This window comes from Zonotrichia albicollis, chromosome 4, assembly GCF_047830755.1.
Source record: "Zonotrichia albicollis isolate bZonAlb1 chromosome 4, bZonAlb1.hap1, whole genome shotgun sequence".
Lineage (NCBI taxonomy): Eukaryota > Metazoa > Chordata > Aves > Passeriformes > Passerellidae > Zonotrichia > Zonotrichia albicollis.
Window position 1 is genome coordinate 54436225 of NC_133822.1, and position 12809 is coordinate 54449033.

A 12809-nucleotide genomic window follows, 5' to 3' on the forward strand; every position below is an offset into this window, starting at 1 on the left:
CATTTTCTTAGGTTTGTCCACCTTTCCATGTGTGGACTAGATTCTGGTGAGCCTCAGTATAAAGTATTTGTAGTTCTCTTGGCTAAAACACATAATTTCCATCAAAAGGAACAGCATTTCAGCCATCTGAAAGTATAAAACCCATTTTCTTTCAGGCATTTTAATACTATTCAAATTTAAGAAGGGACAGGCCCTCCAAAAACTGTGAAACTGGTTTTAGAGGGATCAGAAAGCGATTCCATGGCTAGGCATGCATTTGAAACATTTAATCATCAATAATTCCTTGTGTTAGTAGAAATCTATTTCTGCTCACTTCTTGGTTAGCTGAATATTGAAATTTAACATAGCAGAAACACGGCTCCATGTAATGTGTATAATATCTGCTCTAGGCTCCACACAGATCTGGGGGAATAGGTAAAGCAGTCTGGATGGTGTTTTGAGTGATTTTTCATATATGTGAATATGAGTGGCCACTCCTTGGAGATCTTTTGAGAAAGAAATAGATTATTAAAGGGATGGGTTTCCACTGATTTACATGCTCCTGTTGCTTTGGCAGCCTCAGCAAATGGAGAATGCCACTGTCTGCTGGCAGCTGCAAAGGACTTTGGGCAGATGTTTACCTCTTTTGCTTTGTTCACTTGTATGCTTGATCCAACTGGCAGTGGGGCTCATTATGCACCATTATTGTTCTAGACATTGAACCTATTTCTTCACAAATTAATTGCTTCTGGCTGACTTATCTGTAACCAATGTGATTGAAATAGCATGAAAACAATCAGTGATATGTGGCTGTCGCCTGTTAACTCTCCCAAGGAAACCTTTGTTAAGACTGCCTTGGCAGCCAGTGGAGTTCATGAGTTTGGAAGCACAATTCCATGTTGGCAACAGGCTGGAGACAAAGCTTTGGTGCAGAAGAGGGGATAGACTGATTGGCATGGGGTGGGATGTCACTGATGACTATGCAAGATACAACATCAGGGACGCTGTGTGACCAGTTACATGGGTGGTACCAACAGCAGGGTTCCTTTATTTTTTTTTGTTTGTTTTCAGACCAGTTGCAATGTGAAGTAGCTGGAGATGAAGCCTGTAGCTCTTCTGAGGGTGACATGCATGTTGGGCACACTGGAACTGAACTCTAATGCCTATGCTCTGGATTTGGGTTGAGGGATGAATTGCATTTCCCACTTTCATGTATAGACACTCCTCTCTCTCTCTCTTTTTTTTCTTTCTTATAAGAAAGAAGGTGTTTGCTTAGTATGGTGGTTAGTATCTCAGTTGGTTAATTTAGTCCACAAAGGAGATTTACCATGGACTCCCATGGTTGTCTTGGGGGAGAGAAAAAAAATGAGGGAAAGAACTGCTTTCTCTTTTAGCCTTCATAGTTATTGTTGAGAAAGATGTGAAAGGTTACTTGTAAAGATTTTATCATTTGCAAAGACCATAGAGGATGAACTTGGGGGAGGTCAATATACAATACTGGAATCACCAGGTGACGTCAGGGTTTTACTGACATGCATATGAAATTAGGGAGAAAAAAACCAAAAACCAAAAACCCAGTCCTTCATCCCGCAGAATTTGACAAACTGGCAACAAGAGATTTCTGCCCTGCACATTGGGAGTCTATGAAAGGGAAGGAAAGAATAAGGCTATTCTTAGCCCCCTTTATAAGCACACAAAGTACGACACAGAAATGTCACTTGCTGGGGCGGGAGGAGGGTTTGTTAAAGAGGACAGGACCGCTGTGTAGAATCGTCCTTTACGACAGGGCAAACGAACCTGCCGCTGTCAGCCCGGCGCCAGCTCGGTACATCCCCCTCTCAGTCAGCTACTGCAAACGTCCTGATTTCTTCCCTTCCCCCCCCCCCCCCCCCCCCTTCCCAAATTATTTTTATTCGTGCTCAAAGACCGGAGGCTTCGCCAGACCCTGGACGGCACCACCTCGGCACGGGAACCAAGTGGTGCCTTCAGCACAGGCGGCCGAGAGCTGCCGACAGGCAGGGGAGCGCCCCGAGGGTCACGGCCAGCGCCGACCGGGCGCTGCCAGCCGCGGCCTCCGGGGGCACCCGGCCCGTCCCCGCCGCTCCCCTCAAAGTTCCCAGTGGATCCCCCCACACCGGCTCCCGCTCCCCCGGCGGACGGGGCGGTGCGGCGGCGCCTCCCCCGGCCCTGCCCAGCCCTGCCCGGCCCGGCGGAGGCGGTGGGCGGCTCCTGTGGCCGTGGCATAAACCGGCGGCCACTCCCGCCGCCGCCGCTGTCCCCGCTGGACGGCGGGGAGGAGAGCGGCGCTGCCCTGGGAGCCGGGCGGAGGCTGCGGCTGCTCTCCAGCGGAGGGGCTCGCCTGGCGGCGGCGGGCCGGGAGCTGCGGGGCAGGGGCGCGCCGCCTGCGGCTGCCGCGGCCTCGCTCGCACGGCGGCGGCGGCGGCGGGAGGCTCCGCCGGGCTCCCCCATTGTCTGCCCGCGGGCGGAGGGCTGCGCTGCCCGCACGTCTCCCACCCTCCCTCGCCTTTGTGTGCTCCGGCCGGCGCGGGGCGGCGCGGCGCCCGCCGTGATGCGCGCCGCGAGGCGGCGCGGGGTCCGCGCCGCTCGGTGAGGCGGGGAGGGACCCAGCCCGTGCCCCGGAGGCTTTTCGCTCGCAGCAGTCGGAGCGGGGGACTATGGACTGAGCGCATCGCTGTACCATGGAGTCGGGCATCCGCTTGAGCACGCTCTGCTTTCTCCTCTGCCTGGGGCCAGGTAGGCGGATGCTGGACCCGCCGGGAGAGCGCCCGGGAGCGGGGCCGGCGGAGCTTCGCAGCGGCGATGCTCTGGCCCCTGGGCAGCCGCAGGTGCGGAGGACGGCGGAGGGGCTGGGGGGATGCTCGGGAAGTTGCGGTGTCGGCGGGTGGGTGACGGCACTTTCTGGTCAGTTTCAGGCTTTGGCGTGGACCCCTCGCTGCAGATCGACGTGCTGTCCGAGCTACAGCTGGGAGGCTCCACGGAGGGCGTGCGCCAGGTGCCGGGGCTGCACAACGGGAGCAAAGCCTTCCTCTTCACAGGTACGGCCGCCCCGGCCGTCGGGCCCCGGTGCCGCGCACGGGGCGCGTCCCCCCGGGTCCCCCCACCGCCACGGGCTTGCTCGCTTTGAGACTTCGGGATTCCGTACCTTCCCCTCCTACTCGCTTTTCTTCCACTCTTCTTTACCGCTCCCCTCTCATTATTTCATAAAATTTTTTCCTCTCACCCCATTTTTGTTTCTTTGACTGGTAGACGCTTAATTAAAGTACAGCAGGAACGGGGATGGCAGATGGCATGTTTGTGAGTCGTGGGGTGCGGTGATGAATAATAGCACCACCCACTCTACCGCTTTACTTGGGAAACGCTAAACATATCCCAGTTCCAGCTAAGGAAAACCTCACTGAAAGTTTTATGTGAGTCGAGCAAAAAGTTGAAATGAAATGCCCCGGAGGAGGGAGGCAGATGGCTTGAAATAAGAACAACCTTTTTTGTGCCAATGGAAAGTGGCCCTTTGGCGCTTCTGTGACATACCCCTCCTGAGAAACAATGAATGAGTTTTGGTCTCTTTTAATGCTTGTGATTGTTTCTTTGTTAATAGTGGGAATAGACATAAAATAGTAGTCTTCTCTCTTCCAAAAATACATTCAGGGGTTTTATCAGAGATTATTAAAATTATTAAGCTTTCTTATATTGTAATTTATAAAAGACTGTGAAATACCTCTCAATATCTTGTTGAATATATTGGCATTGGTTACTTTCCATACACTTGCTCATTGTCAGTGTGTTTTTGAATTACACTTTAATAACATACTGATACGTTAAATGAAGCTGGAATCAACAATATTTTTAGGAAAAAACCCAACAAGTCTGCCTTATTTAAACAAAAAGGAAGCCTAAAACTGGCCTTTAGAAGCAAGTCTCTTAACTCTGAAAGATTATTAAATGCTCCTTATAATCTATGACTAAGCGAGAAGAAGGAATGTGGCTCAACATCTGATGAAAAACAAGCACATCTCCACCTCAGCTTGCACTTTAAAGATAGGGGAACTTCATTGTTGGTGTCTTATGTCATGCCAGGAGTTTAGCTTGGATCTGAAGTGATTTCTAGTGCAACAGGCAAGGGGCTGTGTTTCACATACAGGAGAGTTATGATCTAAGGGAGATAAGATCTAGAAAGGCAATATCTTTTTCATGTTTGCATTAATGAGATAATTTATCAGGAAGCTAATAGTTGCCAAAGGCTTTTTTTTTTTTTTTTTTTTTAAGGTGACCTCTGGTGGTGTTCTTCCCTGGAGCTGCCAGCATGTGTCACTGTGGACATGAATGTGGAGACACATGGGCATATGCCTTGAGAAGCACTGGCACATGCTGGCTTTAAACATCTGTGATGAGCTTGTGGCTGCACAGCAGAGACCTCTTGTGAAGGGGTCTGCTGCTTAGCATGGAAATGCATTTGTGTGCCAGTGGGATTGGTGTCGTGTCCTAAAATAGGTGTAATTTTTAAGGCATTGTTCTGAGTTGAAGCCCCATTGTGCTACAGTGGATTGGGGTGAAGGAGTGGGGGGAAGTTGGTTGCAGGATTTGAGGTTTGGAAAAATAAGACCTGCTGGTATATTCTCCCAGTGTCAGGACAAAAAATTACTGGGTTACTAAAGAATTACTTTTTTTCAAGTTTTTCCCTCGTTCTTTGCAATTACAAATGTACATAGTTCCCAAGTGGGTTAGCAGTTTATTTGTAACAAAAGAAGACAGGAATTTTAAATTTTCCCAGCAGCCTTTTTATTTTGTTGAGAACAATTGGAGAAATAACAAGGATGAAAACACTTGTGGCTAAATGGTGGTTGAAGTCACTCAGTGTCCCTTAGGAAGTCTTCAATGCCCTGCAGGACTGGAGATAATTTTCCCTGCTACTGCATAAGATGACTACTGATTTTCTTATAGTAAATTGGGTCCTTACTGAGCAGAGAGATTTTCATTTTTGAACTTGCATTTAGAAATAGAGAAATTTCCTTCCTTGATCAGATCACTGGGTCCACTTAGTCATTTTTGTTCTGCTCTTAGAACTGACACTTTAGGAACATTGCTGCAATGTGTGCCTCTTAATGTATGTATTTGCAGTGTGTGAATTTCAAATACGTGTGTGTGTTGCCTTGAAGTTTGGTTTGTCTGTGTGGGTTTTTCCTTATTCCAGCTGAAGCCTTAGTCCAAGACATGCAAAATGCAAATTACTTTAAGTGATCTATGAACTTGCTCTGGAAGCTCCAACTTGTGATCCATCCTTTCTTTGCCTCTTGGTTTCTTCAGATAGTGAATCTTTTCTCGTATCATATATGTGTTTACAACACTTTAGTATGCTGCCTTTTTGATAGACCACATTCTCTAAAGCCTTACTTTACATAAGCTTTACATTCAGAAATCCTAAATGCTGTTCTCTATTTTAGAAGGAAATTATGAATGTGGCATATTGAACTGCCAACAGGTAATAGACAATTAAAGATGTATGATGGGAAAATTATATATATAGTTAAAGCAGAATAGTCTCTTTAGTTTCTAGGCAAAAAGTCAGTTTTGACTGCTTAATTAGATGTAGCATCAATTTTCAATATAGGGGTTTAGCATCTGATTGGCTGTTCTGGCAAATTCTCCCTTGTGTAAGTGACTTTTCAAAGGTACTTGTATTTATAGGTCATATAAGACAGTAAGCAGTTACTCTTTAAACGTAATTTTAGTCTGGCACTGTCCAGTCGAGATAATTTAGATTATACTCATACAGTCTTGTGTCATGCCGTGACTTAGAAACAATGTTAGCCATTTGAAATCTGCTGTTACTTGAACTTTTTTTGTGTTTGTGTGTGTACTTGACTTCAGCAGATGTAGGTGCTGGATTCTAAAGCTTTTTAGGTGTCTGGTGCTCCTTGGTTGTCATGAATGGCAGCAACAGAATGCCACTGTAATCTATGTCTAGTTAGCTGCAGGGACTTCTTTTTCTGGAAATTTGATTTGCAGAGTAATTGTAAAATGTTCCAGTGTAGCTTGTGGGAAGATACAATTATGAATAGAAAACAGGAGGAAGTCTTGAAAAATGTTAGTGTTGCTGTATGTGAACATCTGCCAGCACTTTCTAGCCAACAGCAGATATTATTATGTCAAAATATGTTGAGAGGAAAAGTATTCCTCTGCTGGTCAGAGCAGCAGAAGTCAGAATATCTGTGTCACTAATGTCTCTCTGTTGGCAACTGTTTATGTAAGTCAGTGAAATTTTCAACACCTTTGTTCCTCCCTTTGCAAAACAGGGATGACACTTGGGTAAAGCCCAAACCAGATGGGTGGACTGAAGTGTAATTAATGTTGTTAAAAAGGGCTTTTGGAGAAATACACGTTTTCATTCGGATAGTTCTTTTTTGTAAGGATACCACTTTAATGCAATTTGAGGAGATAGGTTAAGATGAAAGTCCAATGTAGCTACTTTCCTATGTAAATATGGAAATGATATTGCTTCAAGAGGACTTGTTGCATATGTAACTGCAGGGGAATTGAAGAAGCAGACAGAACCACAACAACAGAGGCTGAAGGATGAGGAAGGTTTTGCATGACTGACTCAAGTCTGTGCTAGGAGATACAATGTGAAGCTCATGCAAGGTCCCGGTAAAGCCAGATATTTCAACTGGCAGTAGGAAATGGTGTTCTGAGGTGTGACACTCTAAAGGGGGGCTGCAAGAGTAACTTGGTCTCTGACATTTCACTAGGCAATTACATTTTGTCACCCTCCCTTTAAATTCTGTATTATATGTATTTTACAGACAGAGTATTTCAGTAGTCATTCTGGGTCTCTTTGTTGAGAGCAGATACTGTTCATCAGGCTGTCTTTGTCCAAAGAGTGTGTGTGTGTGTGTAGTAATGGAGACCCTTCCAACTGCCTCCAACACCAGTGGAGAGGGGTGGAAAGTACACTGTAAATCAAGGGATGAGAGGCAACACAAATGAAACCCAGGTGATGTGTAAGGACAGTATGTGCCCATCTAAGGGTGTATATTCTCTTCAAAGGGAATGCTAAAAGGTGGACAGGAGAGTGTAGTCAGATGGTTACAAACACAGAGACATATATTTAAAGAAAAGATAAAAAGGACGTGTCAGTAATGAAAATGTGAGAGATTATGTATCTGAATAAAGAATTTGGAATTTATTCAGAGGAGGGGCAATTTTAGAGGCAAAATATGCTATATTCTGATGGGGATCAAGATGTGCTATGAAACACCAGAAAATAATTTAATCTGTCAATAGGATGAATGAAAGGACTCGGCAGTACTGTTGTTTGAATTGGTGCTGGCTGGCACAAAATGCTGGCAGAAAAGAAAAGCACCCCTAAACCAGGCTTCTTGGTATAAGTGATGTGTAATCTGTTGTTGTATGAGTGGATTGTTAGTGTGTTATTTTAAAATACTAGCAAGAAAATATTACTCTATCTTCTATCCCTTTGGAAAGTTCACTCTGTTTTGTCTCATGATGTCATCTCTGGACGCTTACTAAATAAGGAAGCTAAAAAAAGCCTTAAAAGCAGAGATGAGTAAATTTGTCACAGAAATAGGATTTACGTTGCCTGTGCACTTTACAACACACACTGCTTTTTCCTTGCCACCTGTCATTGAAACTGTGGGCAGATGCTTTCTCCAGGTTCCAGCTGAGCCTGCTGAAAATATTACTGTTCCCAGCTGCTCATCACTGCCCAGAAGCTAGAGGTTACTGTCCCCACAACTCCTCCAAAGCAAGAGATTATCCCAGTGTTCCCATGCCTGCTGATGGCAAGATCAGCCAGCTTCAGGAGCAAACCTGGCTGACTGCAGTGACATGGATTACAGTGCTGTAAAATCCCCTTTCTCCAGCTGTATCCATCTCCCAGAGGAGTGGTAACAGACAGCTGGGAATGAGGATGTTAGCCTTGCCAACTGTCTTAGCTGACTGCAGAGTGAGTACCTACTGCAGCTTTTTTTTGTCTTGCATGCAAACTGTTTTTACTCAGAAGCACTGAATCCTCAAAATGTGGGACTTCCATCACAGAGATCATCTGTAGATAACAGACATTTTAATCAAAGTTTAATTTCTGTAGGCACTGGCATATTTTCTGATGTTAGAAATGCCTCATGTGAGCAATTGCTCTATGACAATGTGGTAGCCAGAAAGGTTTTGGTGTATCTGGAATAACAGCATAAGCTTTCCCTTTGCTGCCTTTCACTTCTGGATCTTTCTAAAGTCACCCCTGCACCTGTGCAAACAGTAACCACTGTGGTAGGGCACTGCCAGGACTGTGATTAATGCTGCTGGGGAGCCAGGCTGGGTGCTGGGGGGGAGCAGGAGAGCCCTGAAAAGCTGGGCTGCCTTTGCTGGTCTGGCTGCTCCTCTGAGACATACCCTTGCTCCAGAAGAACTCAACCTCTTCTGGGCAGGAGGAGCAGTTGTAGCAAGAGATGTTTGGGAACTGTCTGCTGCTTGAAGACCCTGCCCAAAAAAGGAGATAGCATGTGAGGGTCCTGCATCAATTTTCCATCCTAAACCATGAATTTTAATGCATGGAGAACTATGATGCACTACCATTACTGAATATTCATCAATACCCAGAACTGGAGACTGTGTTGTTTGCTAACTGGTTGTGCTGGTTTATCTGTAAAATAAAGAGGAACAAGTTATGGAAGAAAAACTTTAATATCTTGAGCTTCTGATTGATGCTTGTAATGGTACAGTAGAGGGTAGGGCTGAGAAATGGAAAGTGATCAGGAACCTGAAGTATTGCAGATACAGAAACCGAGAGAAGAAAAGCTTGTAATCTCTGAATGTAGTCATTAGTGCAGAGTTGACACAAATAATGTTAAGGAATGGCATAAAACTTGGCCTGTGGCATTTGGGGATTGCATCTGTTTTATGCTGAAAGTTTCTAATAAATATTGTTGTTGAGAGTGTGTATTTGGCATTACTATCACAGAAGTATAAGTGTTAAGCAACAAAGTTGTTTTATGTTCAGCTCTAAAAATTGTCATTATTCATCCCAAGGAAAGGTATTTTACACAAAGTGTTACTTTGTTGTCCTTTTTTTTTTGTTTAGTTGTCTTTTGGTTTTCTGCAGTGGGCTTTTTCTAGTGAGGGAAAGGTAATAATCTCAGAGATTAAATATTGCATTTAAATCCTTTGGGGTTGGCTTTTTTGTTGTTTGTTGCTTGTGGGCTTTTTTTGTTGTTATTGTTTTGTTGGGGTTTTGTTTGATTGTTTTTGGGTTTTTTCCCTGTTTTTTTTCTACTCTCACCTCTTTCCATGTGTCTTGATATGGGCTCTTGTCACCTTTCAGTTTAAGTTCCAGCATGACTTTGGTGGCTTTGCCTGGGCTTGGTATGACAGCTGACATCTCCAGTCTCTGATACTTCAGCCTTTGGAGTGAATTAATACCTGCATTTATTTATCAGCAGGGTGTGACTCAATTTAAAGCAATGTTGTGTTTTACTGTGTTCTTGTGGACTTGAGCCTGTGCTTTTCACAGCAGAGTTGTATCTGATACCTGCAATAAAGTGAAGTCCCTGGGGGTCTGTTTTCTACTGGGACAATGATGAATCTCTAAATTTTTTTTAATGAGTGTCTGGTTGTTCAGGTTAATGCAAATAACCATGTATTGTTTATATATTCAGTATTGCCCCAAACGATTCATACTGACTAAGGGCAGACAGAATTGCATTTGCTTCTTTGTGCCTTTACAATGAGGCCTCTTCTAGAATATTGCAAGTACAAAATCCTTGTTGGGGCTTGTATTATCTCAGGGCTGCAGCTGGCATTTTGTTGGAAAGCTGAAGATGAGTAAGATGTACAGCTCTAAGGCACGTTTGGAAGGGGAATACATTACAGTGGTGTCTGTGTGGGGATGTGGGGCAGAGCCCTGGTTGGTGCTGTGAGAAGGGGCCTGATGTTTGGAGGAGTGGGGCCAAAGAGCCTCTCTCCATGTTGATATCCCTGTGAGGGGCAGGCAGGTGCAGATGGCTGCTCACCTGGCAGCCTCTCTGGGCAGTGGTGTTTGCTGAAGTTAAAAGACGTGATGTTGACAGCAGGACAGCTTCTGTCCTGTGTGCCACAGAGAACGCAGCCCTTGTGCTCTGGGAGAGAGGACAGTGACCCTTCTAGGTAGCTGTCAAGTGCATCTTTCCATATTGCTGGGGGAGGAATGCATTAGCAAGAGGAAGTGATGGGGGAAAATGAGGTCTTGCTACCCTTATATAATTACTTTTGCTGTGGCATACTTCTGTAGTCACAAAGTGTGCCTGAGACTTGCAAGGTTAATTTTTTTTTTACTGGTTTCTTCCTCCACTGCAGAATGGCTCATTCTCCAGTGAGATGCCACAAAGGACAGCAGCATTTCCTACACGTCCCTTTTAGATCAATCACAATGTGTGTTTTCCCTCTACTTTTTGCTTATAAGATGTGGGAAATAGGTTTTCTACTCTCCCCTCCTCCCCAGCTTATGTTCTTCTAGTCTGTATCCTCCAGGGTATACAGGTGCTACCTTGGAAAAATAGCTCCAGGTACGGTTAACTTCACTGCTTCCGCTGAGTCTTAAGGGATGTGCAGCACTGAGTTCATAAGTTATTTAAAACCATTGGTAAGGGCTGGAAATTTTATATAGCTGTCACAGAAAACTGTAATTCTTTGTAGTGACTCTTCCCTATATTTGGTCCCATTTGGTTTTGTGCCGAGGTGCAGATCCACTGAGCAGCTGTGTTCTCCTACCTGTGCTACTAAGGCACAGCTGAATAAGGGGTGAAAAAGAATTTTTCACTGTTGGATTCTTTTTTAGTGTCCATCTGTTTTTGCCTAAACTCCTCTATATTTTGTCTCAATGTTTAAGACATGCTATATTTTTCCATCTTGGCATTGTCCAAATCATTTCCTCTCAGGATAATCTGAGGAGAAATATAAGAAAGGATACTTTGGTTTTAAATTTTTTTTTTTTTGCCTGGACATTTTTTCCACAATAAACACCTACTATGAATGCTCACTTAGATATTTCAGATTGAAAAAAATTTCTGTAGCCATTTTTAACATTGAAGAATTCCACAGCAAAAAATTCTTATTTGTTAACGTTTTATTTGCTTTTGGTTTTTTGGTGCATGCTTTGATTTTGGGGTGTGTGTGTGATGCTGATGACTTCAGAGAGACACACAAACTTAGAACTAACTGACTTTTAGCTTGAGTCATCTCATGAGTAGCTGCTCATAGTTCTGGCCTCTTGCAAGGTGCTAAAGCAATGGGCACGGTTTAGAAGAACCAGCAGACTGAGAGACACTTCCAAAGACACAATGTTCAGGAGGCTTTTAGCAGATTAACATATTTGCTGCAGCACCAAAATTGCTATGATAGACTGTAATGTTTCCAAGGGAGCCATTACAATCAATATTGCTAGCGATCCATAACTGAGAACTCTTTTAGTGGAATTTGAGTGGCTATTTCCTTCTCTGAAAACATGGAGTATAATAACAAAAAGACCTCCAATTGTAGAGTTAGAGCAATGTTTATACTCTGTTAGAGCAATGTTTATACAATTTCCCCAGCACAAATGCTTATTTAAGTATGATTAGATGGTGGTTACATCCATAGTGTTTATCCTAAAAGCAAAGATGACATGCACCAGCCTTGATTCTGTCTGGATATCCATCAGTCTCTAGATACAGCTGTGAAATAATCCAGAAGGGTTCCAAATGATATTTTCTAGTTTTGAGGTCAATAATCTGTGTTTTAATAGCTCCCTAAGCATGCATTTGCATATTGTGCCTCTGCTGTTCCAAAGACAGTCTTAAGATTTTCTGTAACATTAATATGTCTTGAACTTGAAATAGTCCCTAGATTTGCTCAGCTCTCATTGAAGGAAGAGGGTTGACTTGAGGAAAACCGTGTGCACCCTGTTCAGTGTTGCTCTTATTAAGAATCCTTGCACACACCATTAGCATAAGGAAAGCATATGGGAGTAAGATCTGGGAGGTTGAATTTTTTAAAAAAATTGTGTCTGGGTTATTGCATTCACTCTGGGTTTCTGCATTTCAGAAAAATATCAATGAATTGCAGGGACTGAAGAGAAAAACAGCAAACCTGATTATACAATAACAAAAGGTCTGGCTTAGTAAGAAAGCTTTTGAAAGAACTTGAGCATGTACAGCTTGTCCAAGAAATGACAAAAGTCTTGTATGATAAGTGTCTAGTATTAGAAGATTCTTAATGGTTTAAAATGAAGGAATTATTTAGTATTCAAAGAGCTAAAGGTAAGAGTAATGTAATGATACTACAGATGGAGAGGATTTAAGATAAAAGAAGACTTTCACAGTGAACTAGTTTAGATCGTGCAATAGCTGCTGAAAAGAAGTGGTGGAAATCTCCATACTTTTTGATTTTTTTAGAAGATAGCTAATGTTTCCTAGACATTTTATTTCAGGTTACGCTGTAGTTATTGTACATAGTTGTTAGGTAATAGGCTAAGAAATGAGTGGATGACCCTTCAAGTCTTTCTGTACTCTGGAGAGTGGGAGTGTTGGTGAAATTGATCAGGATAGAGAGAGCTTTTCAAAGACACAAAGTAGCATCAAACACTTAGTACACAATTATCAAACCAGCGCCTTTGTATTCTCCCGAAACTTGTTCTGTGGTGCACTTACATATATTTTGATGATGCTGGGCTGAAGAAAGCCTACAATAGCAAATTAGAGCCTGGAAGCATATTGTAATTTTAACTCATCCAAGCTTACACACTGAGCATGAGTTTAAGCCTGTAGCTGATTCAGGGTTAGTGAGCACAT

The 12809-nt window shown here is 43.6% G+C and overlaps 1 protein-coding gene across 1 annotated transcript in view; it reads left to right on the forward strand.

Annotated features, from left to right (window-relative positions):
* Window positions 1–2592: 2592 nt before the first annotated feature.
* The window catches only part of NELL2 (neural EGFL like 2), a 136003-nt gene continuing 125786 nt past the window's right edge, over window positions 2593–12809 (forward strand). The window contains exons 1-2 of the mRNA XM_074539825.1: window positions 2593–2733; window positions 2907–3035. Of these exons, the coding sequence (XP_074395926.1) occupies window positions 2679–2733; window positions 2907–3035 (184 nt within the window). The 5' untranslated portion in view covers window positions 2593–2678. The remainder of the gene's footprint in view (window positions 2734–2906; window positions 3036–12809) is intronic.